This window comes from Leucopleurus acutus, assembly GCF_964270905.1.
Source record: "Leucopleurus acutus genome assembly, chromosome: 4".
NCBI lineage: Eukaryota > Metazoa > Chordata > Mammalia > Artiodactyla > Delphinidae > Leucopleurus > Leucopleurus acutus.
The window spans coordinates 36,327,264-36,339,499 of NC_139146.1; the positions used below are offsets into that span (position 1 = coordinate 36,327,264).

The window sequence follows — 12,236 nt, forward strand, 5'->3', positions numbered from 1 at the left end:
GACCACAAATGGTCCAGAAAATCCCTGAGACAGAAGCTTCTATAACCTGGAGCCCACTCTGTACTGGGAATTTGTGGAAACCCTGTACTCCCCATCCCAGACTTGCCCGGGGTCAGCATGCTCTGACTTATATCAGTGGGTGATGCCCCCAAGGGAACATCTGGCCATGTCGGGGGACATTTTTGGTTGACACAACTGGGGAGTGCTTCCAGCATCTGGTGGGAAGAGGCCAGGGAAGCTGCTAACCATCTTGTAACGCACAGGTCAGCCCCACCCCCCAAAAAAGAAATTTTCTCACTCCACATATCCACAGTGCCAAGACTGAGAATCCCTGATGTCGATGAAAAGGGCAATTTTCTTTCCGGGTGGGAAAGGCACTGGCTGGTTTGAAAGCTGGATATTCTCAGCATCCACTGGGAGAAGCATTTCTCCTTAGGGGAGGGCTGCTGCCTGGCAGAAGAACTCATCCCTCCCAGGGGAAGTCCTCCTGGGCTGGGCCTCCTTCCTAGCGCTTTAACTGTCTCCAACAGAAGACCCTAACGCAGGTGTCATGTATCTGTGGGTCCTTAGGTCCCCAGGGTGGGTGAGGATAGGCCTGCCGGCCAGGGGTTCCACGGTCTATGTCATGGGGCCCTGAGACTCCTCAGATGCCCTCACTGAGACCAGGCCGTCGCTGCTGGCTGAACCAAAGAAGGGAATGGGTCCTGAGGAGAATCCGTGTTGGCCAGTGCCCATGGTGCAGGGGACAGAGAGAGCGGGGGTGATGGGAACGGAGGAGAAAAGGCCTCGGACCCAGAAAACACCAGCAACACCTGGTGATCCCTTTATTATAGGTGGAACTCCACGGGGAGGCTGGCGAGCAGAGGGCCCCCAGGGTGGAAATGAGACCACTTAGCGCTCGCGGAACGCTGGTTCGGGGTGACATTGGGACACGGGGTTGGGAAGCACAGGGAGCCAGGAAGGAGGGGCTTCCCAAGGAACAGAGCCACATCTCGAAGCCAAGGCGACACTGAAAAACTGGAGCAGACGTGTTTCCAACACAGGGGTGGGGGTGGGTATCATCTTCACAGGCGGTAGGGTCCGCCCTGCTCTTTTAGGCCTTTTTCTGGGACTTTGATACCCATTCTCCATCCCTGCACAGCAAGCCTGTGGGCAGAGGGGAGACCCCACTGTCCCCCACCCCGGGGTGGCCAGTCCCTCCTCACTGCCTGGGGGAGAGGCAGGTGGCATACAGACGGGGTCTTCAGGTTCCGTCCCCCCGACCAGCCTTAAGCTACAGATTGCTTCTTCTCTTTAGCATCTTCTTGGAATTCTCACCGTCACCAACCTCACTTTCTTGCTGGCTCAGCCTTTTGCTGCTTAAAATACGGAAGAAAGGCAGTTGGTCAGAACTTTGATTCCAGGTCTGTCTAGATGCAATACCAATGCATCCAATCTGATCCCATGAAAAGGCGGTGACAGGCCATCAACACAGTCTGCATTTTGACATGGGTTGTTAAGAAACAAAAGAAACTCCCAGGTTCCCTCTCCTTGGTGGGAGGTCCGACCCATGCTCAGATGACTGAGGCACCCTACCACAAATCCGGAAGCATCTGTAGCTGGCAGCGCCCTGTTGAGGCCTGGGATTGCCAGCTATTCAGGCTGGATGCTGACGGGCTGGGGCGGGGGGTGGGGGGTCGTGGCCGACCCGCCAAACGGGACACTAATAATAGCAGTAACAGTAATACCAACACTTCCCATTATCACCCATCATTTCTCGGACCCGAGTCAACGCCTCTGAGAGGCGCTGGATTTCCTGCCCAGATTTAGGTGATCAACAAGGGCCCCGGTGTACCTGAGCGATCCTGGGGGGGGGGCCCCTGAGGCAGGGTCGTCGTCCTTGGGCCCCCCAAAGTCTCCTCTGTCCCGGGGTGCCGGCTTCTTCCTTTTGGTTCTTAGGGGTTTCTCTGCAGGAGACACGTGAACCCAGAAACCGGCTCTGTGACTCTGGGTAGGTGACAGCATCTCTTGGCCTCACGCCACCCCAGCATTGTTTGAGTACCTCTGGGGGCCGAGTATGCACTCGGTATCTACTTCTCTTAGACCCGTTTAACTTGTGAGGAGACTGAGACCTCGTGGGGGGCGAGAGCTATCCCAAGCCCACAAGGCTGAAAGGTGGCAGAGCTAGGATTCAAACTCAGTCGGCCAGGCTCCTGCTGTGTTTCTGCCACACCCAGCGGAAGGGCAGCCTTCCCTTCCAAAGCAGTTAAGAACCTAGAACACAGCTCCAATACCATAGCTTTTATTTTAATAGCCCTCCGTGACTTTACACACCTTCCCCTTGCTATCCCGTTAGAGGTTACAACACTCTATGATGTCCCTGAAGTTCTGCTGGCCAAAGGAGGAGGGCTAATTATCCCCACTTTACAGATGGGGAAACAGAGTCAGAGATGAGAGTCAGCAACTGAGCAGCAGACCCAGGAATCGGAATTATTGCATTTTGAAGGGCCAGGGACACAGGGGCATCCTAGCCTAGCCGCTCATCTACAGACAGGACACAGAAGCCCAGAGAGGGTAAGTGCGGTGCCTGGAGCCACACGCCAGTTAGTGGTACACCCGGTGCTGGAACCTATACTCCCAGCCCAGAGAGCCTGCAGGGCATCGCCTTCTATGACTCACCTGACAGCCCATGCTTATTGGAAAACGGTTTGCTTTCGGCAAGGGGCACCCGGGCCAACGCCGCCAACTCTGAGATGAAGCTCTGCTCAGCTTCCTGGATGCAGAGAGAGAGGGTCAGCTGGGCCGGCCTCTGCCCTGCTCCGCCTCTACATCGCCTTCCATCAGCACGAGGGGGCGCTCTGAGAGTGGGGACAGGACCGCGTCCCCATGCGGAGGAGGACTCTCCAAGAGGCATCCAGAAACGCCAGGAGCAGGCAGACGCACGTGTGACGCGGGGGGAGCTAACCACCCATCCTCGCCCACACCAGCCACGGATCCCACTTTACAGACGAGAACACTGAGGCGCGAGGGGCTCGGTGAGGGCAGCAGCACCAGGAGCAATCGCACCCCTGCCTGACTCGAGTCTGAGTCCTTAACTGCCAGCACCATCGATTATCAGCCAGACCCGGAGTCCGTGGCTTATTAACTGTGGGGCACTGGGAGGTGACTTACCTCTCGGGGCCTCAGTTTCCTCATCTGTAAATGGGAGACTGGGTGTAACCCCCACCTTGGCTGTCGGAGTAGGACTTTAGGTGGTGGATGTAAAGGTCTCTGCTCAGTGACTGTCTACAAGAGACCCTCAGGGAATAGACGTGAACCACCATGAACGTCTTTCTCGTCATCGTCTCAGATGTCACTGCCACACTGGCGGCGAACACTCAGACGGCGCCAGCACTCCGCTCAGCCCTGCCATTCTGAATATTTGATGTTTTTACAGGCAGCCACTTTGCTTTCAAGCCGCACCTTATAATCTCACGCTGATGAGATTTTTCTGGGATGAGATATCCACAGGATATCACGAAAGTTGAGCTTCCTGTATGTTCTAGGTAAAGTGCAAACCTTGGTCACAGCAGCACTGCCTGAATGATACCAATGTTTGCCGTGACACCAAGAGGCCCACACGGTGGCGATTCACACACAGGGAGACGCTCATTCCTTTCAGCTCAACAGACAAAACTGACGAGTGGTCAGGGCCTGGCCCGGAGCTGGGTGCTGCAGACCCGGGGGAATCAAAGTTCACAGTTGAGCAGCGAGGCTGATGTGTCATCAGCCTGTGAGACTAGCGGGGGCTGAGGGGGTCCCGAGCAGGGCGTGTGGTCCTCACAAAGGCTCCAGTGCTGACCTGTGATCATGAGCTTAGCCTTTTACTGTTTCCACTCCCCTGTAAACCACTGCCCACTTTGCAAAGGCCCATTTTCAGAAGCTGTACCTGTAGCTGGGTCTCAAGCTGGGCTTCCAGATGGTCCATGACCCTCGCGCTCTGCTTCCACGCGTCCTGGCGGGTCCGCTGGTGTGCCGTGAACTGGGCCAGGAACTTTTTCTGCTGCGCCAACATCCTGGGGGAAGGAAGGAAGGCCGTTGGTGACATCAGCAGGACAGAGAGGAGAAAAGCTCGAGAGAAGCTCAGAGGGCCGGGGGCAACCCTGAGGTCCCACAGCTGCAAAGCGGCTGGGCTGCAAGTGGCATCTTCATATGAGAAAATCATTTTAACCCCAGGGTGTGGCAGGGAGCAGAGAGATGGTCCCCTGATAGCACCTGTCTTTATTTAAAATCTCAGAATTGCGCTAGCTCCTCCCTTGTAAAACAGAAGGCTCGTTTCCTAGGATGCAGAGTCTGAGAAACCCTGCCTACAGCAGCCTCATGACTGCTAGTGGCAGAGGAGAGAGCTGGGGCTGAAGCAGGGTCCCTGACCTGGAGAGAGGCCCCACCTCCCTTTCAGCAGCAGAGACCCCTCCCCTCCTGCTTTGAATACCCTCCCCTCCTTGGCTGACCTTCCTCTAGTCCTCAGCAAACAGGAACATTCAATACCACCCACTCTGTTTCTGTAATCGTTCTCTGCCTTCTTCCTGTCAATCTTGTGGTTGATTTTCTGAAAGGGGCTAAATTTCTAGACCTGAAGGCAGAAGTCACTTTTAGCATCAATAGGCAGGTGTTCATGAAGTATATCTGAAGGCACAAAATTCCACCTGCTTTTGCTTCTGCTCTTCCTTCTACCAGTAATGCCTTTCCCCTCTTCGTTGTCTTTGTCTGGCAAACTCCTATTCATCCTACAAGACCCCATCATCCGTCATCCATCCATCTATCCGCTCATTCCTTTATTCATAAAAGTATTTCTGGGCTTCCAGGTGCTATGCTGGGTTTTGAAGACACAGTTGTGAATAAGAGACTCATAGCCTCTGCCCTCATGGGGCCCCACTTTGAGCTGGGGAGGGAGATAGATATCGAACAAATAACTGTGATACGGCTGAGGTCAGTGCTCTGCAGTGTGGTTCTCTCTCACACCCTCAAGGAGGATGCATTACTTTCCTGGGACTGCTCTAACAAATGACCACGAACTAGGGGGCTTAAAAAAACAGAAATCTGTCCTCTCACAGAAGATCCCAGAAATCTTCAGTCAAGGAGTTGGCAGGGCCGTCCTTCCTCTGGAGGTTCTAGAGGTGAACATGTTCCTTGCCTCTTCTGGTGGCCGCTGGCACCCCTTGGCTTGTGGCTGTGTCACTCCAATCTCTGCCTCTGTCGTCACATCATCTTCTCTGTGTGTGGTCAAATGTCCCCCTGCTTCCCTTGCCATTGGATTTAGGACCCGCTGGGATAACCCAGGGTGATGTCCTCATCTCAAGATCTTTTACATAAATGACATCTGCAAAGACCTTTTTCTAAATAAGGTCACATGCATAGGTTCAGGGGTTAGGGACATGGACATATCTTCTGCGGGCCCCGTTCAGCTCACTACAGAAGCTGGGTGGCTTCTTTCTGTGAGCAGCCTCCTCCCCAGACCCGCTCTGTCACCAGTCCTGGCCACTCTCGACCATCATCCTGCTGGCTTGTCTGCTCCCCCATGGACCTGGCTCTTGGGAACGCAGGGAAGTGACAGGCCTGCCCAGGAAGGGCCTGTGTGCCCGGGTTAGGGGCAGGGCTTCACGCTCGAGGCCTGGGGAGCCACGCGAGGGTCCAGGAGCATCTGAGACAGGGGCTGCCTCATGTTTTCTGCGATGCCCTGGTTGCAGCACGGGAAGCAGGGAGGACGAGCAGGATTCCGGTCAGAGGCCACAGCTCTAAGCCAGGAGGGGAGCAACAAGGGCCCCGGACAAGAGAGCCCACAGAGGACAGAGGCTGTGCTGGGACAGCCAGGTGGTGCCCGAGCTTGGGAGCAGGAGCCCCTTCAGGACTGCTGACCCCTGGCACGTCCTGGAGGGAGGAAACGGCCTGACTGTAGGATCTGAGTCACCCAGTGAGATGCGTAAGTTCATCGACTTCTTGTGTTTGGACTCAGATTTGACTATGGATATGAACATTAAAAAAAAAAAAAAATCCATTCTGAAAGAGTTCTGATTCCAGAACTATTTGAAGTTCACATCGCACTGTGCAGTGCCCCATGGCTCGGCAATGACAGCACTGACGGCAATGATGGACATCAGCGCCCTGGCCACGTGCTGGCCTGTGTGTGGGCGTTGTGCAGGCTTTGCGTTGCTCATCTGCACAGTTACACATCCATGACACAGGTGTTACTGCAACCCCATTTTACAGATGGGGAACCTGGGGCTCGGGGCGTGAAGGGACCCAGCCACTATGTGGCTCATGGGAGGGGTCGCCACCGCGTCACCTGGTATCCCTAGGCAAGCTCACTCACAATCCCACCCCTTGCCAGAGATGCAATTTGAAATTTACCATCTGACTGAGAATTGTGCTTATTGACATCTCGTTTTTTAAAGTCAATACCTGTCATCACCACACTGCTCTGTCCCTAGGAGCTCTGGCTGACTTTCACTAGAAACTGCACTTATGAACTCAAGGAGATGGGCATGGAGGGAAGGGCATCAACGGCCATGTATGAGCCTGTAAATCAGTGAGACTGGGTCATGCACCCACACCCGCACTGGGCTTTGCTTTTATTTTCCATAAACCCAGCAGGGCTGGACCAGGTGGTGACCAAGGCCCCTCCTCTTGGGTCACTGGGGTCAAAGTGGAGCCCTTGCACCACATCCGTCAGAATCCCTGGAGGGAGGGAGTGTGTCAGCAATTAGATGCCTGGGCCTTCCTCAAAGTTCCTGAGTCTGGGTCTCCAGGTATGGGGCGGCCCTGCATGTTCAGCAGAAAGCCAAGTGAGATGGATGTCCCCCAGATCTGAGAACCGCTGGACTGTAGTTTGATGGATATGCGACAGTCAGAGCAAGCCCCAGCCTCAACCCAATGGCAGGGCATTTACTGACCGCTGTTAATGGCCAGAGGATTTACAGAGGGGATGCTGGACTCACTGTGACCCAGGGGACGCCGTGGTTCCTGTTTCCTAAATGAGCGTGAGATGAGGGCTGGGATTTACTCATGGCATGGCACGGACCTGCTCTCCTTTACCCTGCAGAGCGGTGGTCCTGCTGCTGCTTCCAGCCGGCGGGATGCCTCTCCTCTGCCCCCTCCCCTCATCATAGTGCCCGCACCAACTTACTGCCATCTCTTTACTTGTCCGTCTCTCCCTGCAGGCTGTGAGCAGTCGGGTGGGAGGCGCTGTCCCCCGTGCCTAGCTCAGGACCTAAGTATGTGCTTACATGGACTTGTCGGTGCGGAGCCCACATCTCCTCACCCACCTGGTGGCCGGCTGCCCTTCAGTGGACAGTTCCCGCACGCACCACCGGCATCTTACAAGCACGTGCGACCAGGTACCGGGGCTTCCTCTGGCCATGAAGGGGGCGGGGCGCTTGGCCAGCTCAGGGATGCCTGGGAAGGCTGGAGAGTTCACACCTCCAGGACAGACCCTCAACCAATGTGGAAGGGGGTTGGTAGACAAATCCTCTATTTTCCTTGCCCCTTGCTGGCGTAACTGGAAGTTGAGTTCTGCACAATCTCTCGGGAGGTCCAGACCAGGGCTGGGCCTCAGTTGCCACGGAAACCCCTCATCATCACAGGCCTTACTGGCTTTTCTCCCATGTGGTAGGCTGCTCAGCGGCCCCCAAAGGTGTCCACGCCCTCATCCCTGGAATGCGTGAAGATGTTCTGTTACACGGCAATCGGGACTTCATAGGCGTGATTAAGGTTCCTGATTTAAATTTGGAGATGATCCCGGATTATCTTGGTGGGTCTCAATCACCAGAGCCCATAAAAGCAGAGAAGCTTCCCCAGCTGGGGTCAGAGAGACGCAGCAGAAGAGATTCCAAGTGTAGGCAGGACTTAATGCTCCGAGATGCAGGGGCCACGTGCAAAGACCAGAGAGTGGCCGATGGGACCTCGGGAGGGCCAGCCGGTAGCCACAAGGAAATGGGACCTCCGTTCTACAAGGAACTGGATTCTGCCGACACCTGAAGAAGCGTGGAAGCTTCCAGAGCCTCCGATGAGAGCCTGGCCAGCAACACCTTGATTTCGGCCTGTGAGGCCCAGAGAAACCGGTGGCGCCCGCCCGACTTCCAACCTCTGGATCCCTGAGATAACACAGCGTGTGATTGGCAGTGGGTCCTTGTTATGGCAAACAGCCTTCGTCCTCATTCCCCTGCTCCCTCCCTGTGCTTCCTGGGCTCACCTGCCCCCCAGGTCCTTGGCTCAGGGTCTGCTTCTGGGGGAACCCTCAGCATGGATCAGAGAGGAGATGCCAGTTCAGGGCTGTGAAGACCGCTCAGACCTGGAAAGGAAGCTCCCGCCACACCTTGACTTCCGCCCTTGTGCCAGGTCCCTTGCAGGGGCCGTGCGTAGAAGGGAGAGCCAGACAGGGGCTCATGGGCTTCCACGCAGCGGGGGAGGCAGAGGAGACCCGGGTCCGCAGGCGAATGTGTGGGAGGTCGGCTGCCGAGAGTGTCAGTGTCACTTGCGCTGAGTGTAAGGTCAGCGCCGAGAGACACGTGCAATGCACAGGGGCCGGGATGGCCCGCGTGGGGACCCGCAGACAGCAGTGAGGCCTCACCTCTGGTGCACAGCTCCGGAGGCTTCCTGAGCTCCACCCGCTACCTCGGCCCCTGACGAAGGATCACCGAGTTCCTGCTTTTTCCGCAGCTTGAAATGTTCCATTCTCTCACCTAGAGCATTTAACATACACACAACGGTCAGGGTGCATGTCTGAAGGACTGACACTGCCAGGTCTGGCCCGGGCGCTGAGGTGCAGGGATCAGCAGGTCACACGTGCTCTCGGGTGTGCCTCCACCAGCGCCACAGTTCACCCTGGGAAGGACTTCGTGTGCGTGAGGATGCTGCAGCTTCCATCACACCCTGCGAACCCGGGAGGGCAGCACCCCGGCTCTCCCTGCAACTGCTCAGGCCCGGCTTTCTTGTAAGTATCAGGAGAAAGGGGAGCCGAATAGGCAAGAGTTAACGCTAAAGGGCCACCACAAATGGATAAAAATCACACCAGGAAGGAAAAACCATTCAAACCCCATTCAGAGCCGTAGGGGTGCAGTCAGCCTTACAGACGTGGGTGCTGAACTGGGTGCTTTCCAAGGAGCTGGGAGGTTTAGCCTCTGAGTCCAAGGTGCACTGGTCTGCATATCAGAACCTGCTTATTCTTTTTTTTTTAAATTTAAAACAATGGTATATTTTGAAACAGATGATGAAGCCTAAAATTATTTTCTGCTGGATTCTTACTACCACCTGCATTAACTGCCTATCTATTGGACCGTAGTTATAATGAGAGGATGTATGAAGGGGGAGCCCAGCCGTAGCCCTGCAGATGCAGAAACCGAGGCCTAGAGAGGGGATGTGAGCACCCTGGTCCCTGAACGTTCTGCAGAGGCGATCAGCCTCATCTGTCTCCTGCCGAAGGAGACCAACCCTTACTTTGGAAAAACAGCAGGAGGGATCTGTAGCCAGCTGGTAGATTTCTGGGCGTGTCCCAGATTGTACCTGAATGTAGGGCTTAAATTCCCCAGGGCCAGGGGAAGAGAAAAGTGGCAGCTGAGCTTATTGAGAAACACAATATTCACAGGAGACCTGCCCCCAGGACCCTGCCGGTCCTCCGTCTGGGGATCTTGGGCCGTCCAGGAAGCATCCGTCAGAGAACATGGGATTCTACTTTGTTCTGAAGCCGTGGATGCAGGGAGGGATGGCACAAGAACAGGCCTTAAGGATCTGGATTTTGTCTGTTACTACATCGCGTTCTTGCGGGCCTTGGGGATCTTGTCCATTCCATCCCCTGGGAGGCCTCTTACAAGAGCCCACAGGGGAAAACTGTCTGGGCCTCAGGCACATTTATGAGCCACTAGCCTTTTCTTTTTTTTTTTTTTTTTTTTTTCCCGGTACGCGGGCCTCTCACTGTTGTGGCCTCTCACTGTTGTGGCCTCTCCCGTGGCGGAGCGCAGGCTCCGGACGCGCAGGCTCAGCGGCCATGGCTCACGGGCCCAGCCGCTCTGCGGCATGTGGGATCCTCCCGGACCGGGGCACGAACCCGTGTCCCCTGCATCGGCAGGAGGACTCTCAACCGCCGCGCCACCAGGAAAGCCCCCACTAGCCTTTTCTTATGGACACGGTGACAGCTTTACTTGAGGAAATTTCTATCTCTTTGGCCACCAGGACGTCCAGAGCCAAACCCATGTCACCTCTAAGTAGGGATCTGATGACATACGTCCCAGATGATGGCGTAGCCCCAACTCCACCTCACTGTCCTGTCCTTGTTCTGATTAGCCTACTTAAAAAAAAAATCCTACTGTACTGTATGGATATATTTCTTTAAGTGCTTTTTCAAAAGCCTTCCGGGGACAGAGCAGGAGATAAATAAATACATAAAACATTTAAAAACTTAAATCTCCCAAAATAAAATTTGAAAGGCCTGACATCTTGCCCTGTCCCCAGCTAAGAGCATGTTTGGCTCGTGGCTGGCAGGGCTTCCCGGTGGAAGGGCGCTATACCCTGTAGGGTCTTCAGGTGATGCCGCTTTCTCTCCTCGTGGTCCTGCATGGCCCGCCTGATCTGCTGGTAATACGCGTGCACGAGCTGGCCGACACCAGCGCTGGTCACGTAGACGCTTTCCACAGCCGCCTCCATCAGTGTTCTCTGTGGGCAGGAGGGACAAGTCTCGGCAGAGGGCACACGTGGAGCCAGCCATGGCCGACATGGTCCTGGCTCCCACCTTCCACCCACTGCCAACCTTGGCTGGTCAGGAGCAGGCAGACAGTGCGTGGCTGGTTTAAACCAGTTTCGATAACCTTATTTTCCTTTGTCAGGGATGGTCTGAGACTGACTGTATGACCCAGTTCTGGTCAATGAGATGAAATATTAGGGAAAGTCTGCTGAGGGCCAACCCTTTCCGAACATTAAGGCAAAGCCTTGGTGGGGGTGACAGACTTTGCTGTTTCCCTCTTCCTGCCTAGAATGCAAACTTGATGTCTGGAGTGGCAGTGGCCATTTTGAGACTATGAGGCAACCAACCAACACCAAGAATGATGGATCAGAAAGAGAGAGTCTGGTCCTTGGTCCTATCACAGAGCCTCTGTGCCAGCCTGGAACCACCTACTTCCACATTTCTTGTTATGTGAGATCAGTAACTTCTATTTATTTTTGTCCCTTGCAGTTACATGCATTCCTCAATGATATACTTTCAAACCCAAAGCAGAACAGAAAGGAAATGCTGAGATGTCCCATCATCAGGGACATGTTGGTTGTACACTGGCAAAATCACCGTCTTTTACTTCATAAGATAATGGGCAAAAGTCAGGCTCCAGAGCCCCCATTTCAGCATTTATTGAATGGTTCCAAGCTTTGGGCAAGAAAAAAATACCCATTTATTATTGTTGAGTGATTGGTTATGTTCCAAGGCCTAAGAAATGTTCCCTGATCTGCAGGTGTGGACGGAAGCTGTGGAGGTGAGGAGGGTTGCAGCTCAGGGTGCAGAGCAGGTGAGAGCCCACCTTCTCACTCCCGGGCCCTGCTCCTCCCTTACTGTGGCCGGTTCTCTCTCCCTCTCTGTCGGACGTCTACATCTGATTCCACCCCCCACGAGGACTCTGGGCTCTGGCCTTGCACTTCCGGTCAGGAGCTCCCACTGACGGCCAGTGGCCTTCCTTGAATTTCATTTAGCACATGGAAGGCAGAAGACAGGAAGTCCCTCTTCTCCCCTCTCAGGTCAGCAAACCCACCTGCACATCACGCCTTCTGTCCGTCTGTCTTCCTGCCACAGGGAAGTGTTGTCTACCCCCTCTGCATCCCACCCCTCCCCCCACTCCAGGGCCTCCACCATTCTCTCCTCCTCGTTAGTTTTTCCAGCTGGTGTACCATTCGAATCAGCAAACACATTTGCTTGAGTAGCTCCAACTTTTCAGCCCTCTCTCGAGCCCCCTCAGGCACGGCCTGTTGTCTCAGTTTCTGCAAAACTTCTCAAGGGTTAGCGTGTCCTCTCCCAGTAGATCGTAAGCTCCTTGAAGGCAGGAATGCTGCCACCTGGCTACTCTCTATCCCAGCACCTGCTGCAGGGCCTGGGGCCAAGGAGCCCTGTGAAATGAACATCCTTCCAGATACTGAGCCCATGTTCTTTCTGGTGCGTGTGTGTACTGGGGGCGGGGAGGGGTGTTCATCATCATCTAATTCTGAATCAGAGTCCCTTGGGGAAAGTGAGGACAAAATATGCCAAA

General features: G+C 54.8%; 1 protein-coding gene across 3 annotated transcripts in view; it reads right to left on the reverse strand.

Annotated features, from left to right (window-relative positions):
* Positions 1–841: 841 nt before the first annotated feature.
* EVC (EvC ciliary complex subunit 1) overlaps positions 842–12,236 on the reverse strand; it is an 82,501-nt gene continuing 71,106 nt past the window's right edge. For 2 of the 3 annotated variants that reach the window (XM_082837980.1, XM_082837978.1), the window contains 6 exons: positions 10,518–10,662; positions 8,585–8,696; positions 3,908–4,034; positions 2,659–2,752; positions 1,835–1,946; positions 842–1,358 (listed from right to left, as the gene is read on the reverse strand). In XM_082837980.1, the coding sequence (XP_082694106.1) occupies positions 1,274–1,358; positions 1,835–1,946; positions 2,659–2,752; positions 3,908–4,034; positions 8,585–8,696; positions 10,518–10,662 (675 nt within the window). In that variant the 3' untranslated portion in view covers positions 842–1,273. The remainder of the gene's footprint in view (positions 1,359–1,834; positions 1,947–2,658; positions 2,753–3,907; positions 4,035–8,584; positions 8,697–10,517; positions 10,663–12,236) is intronic. The other variant, XM_082837979.1, reaches the window with a different exon arrangement.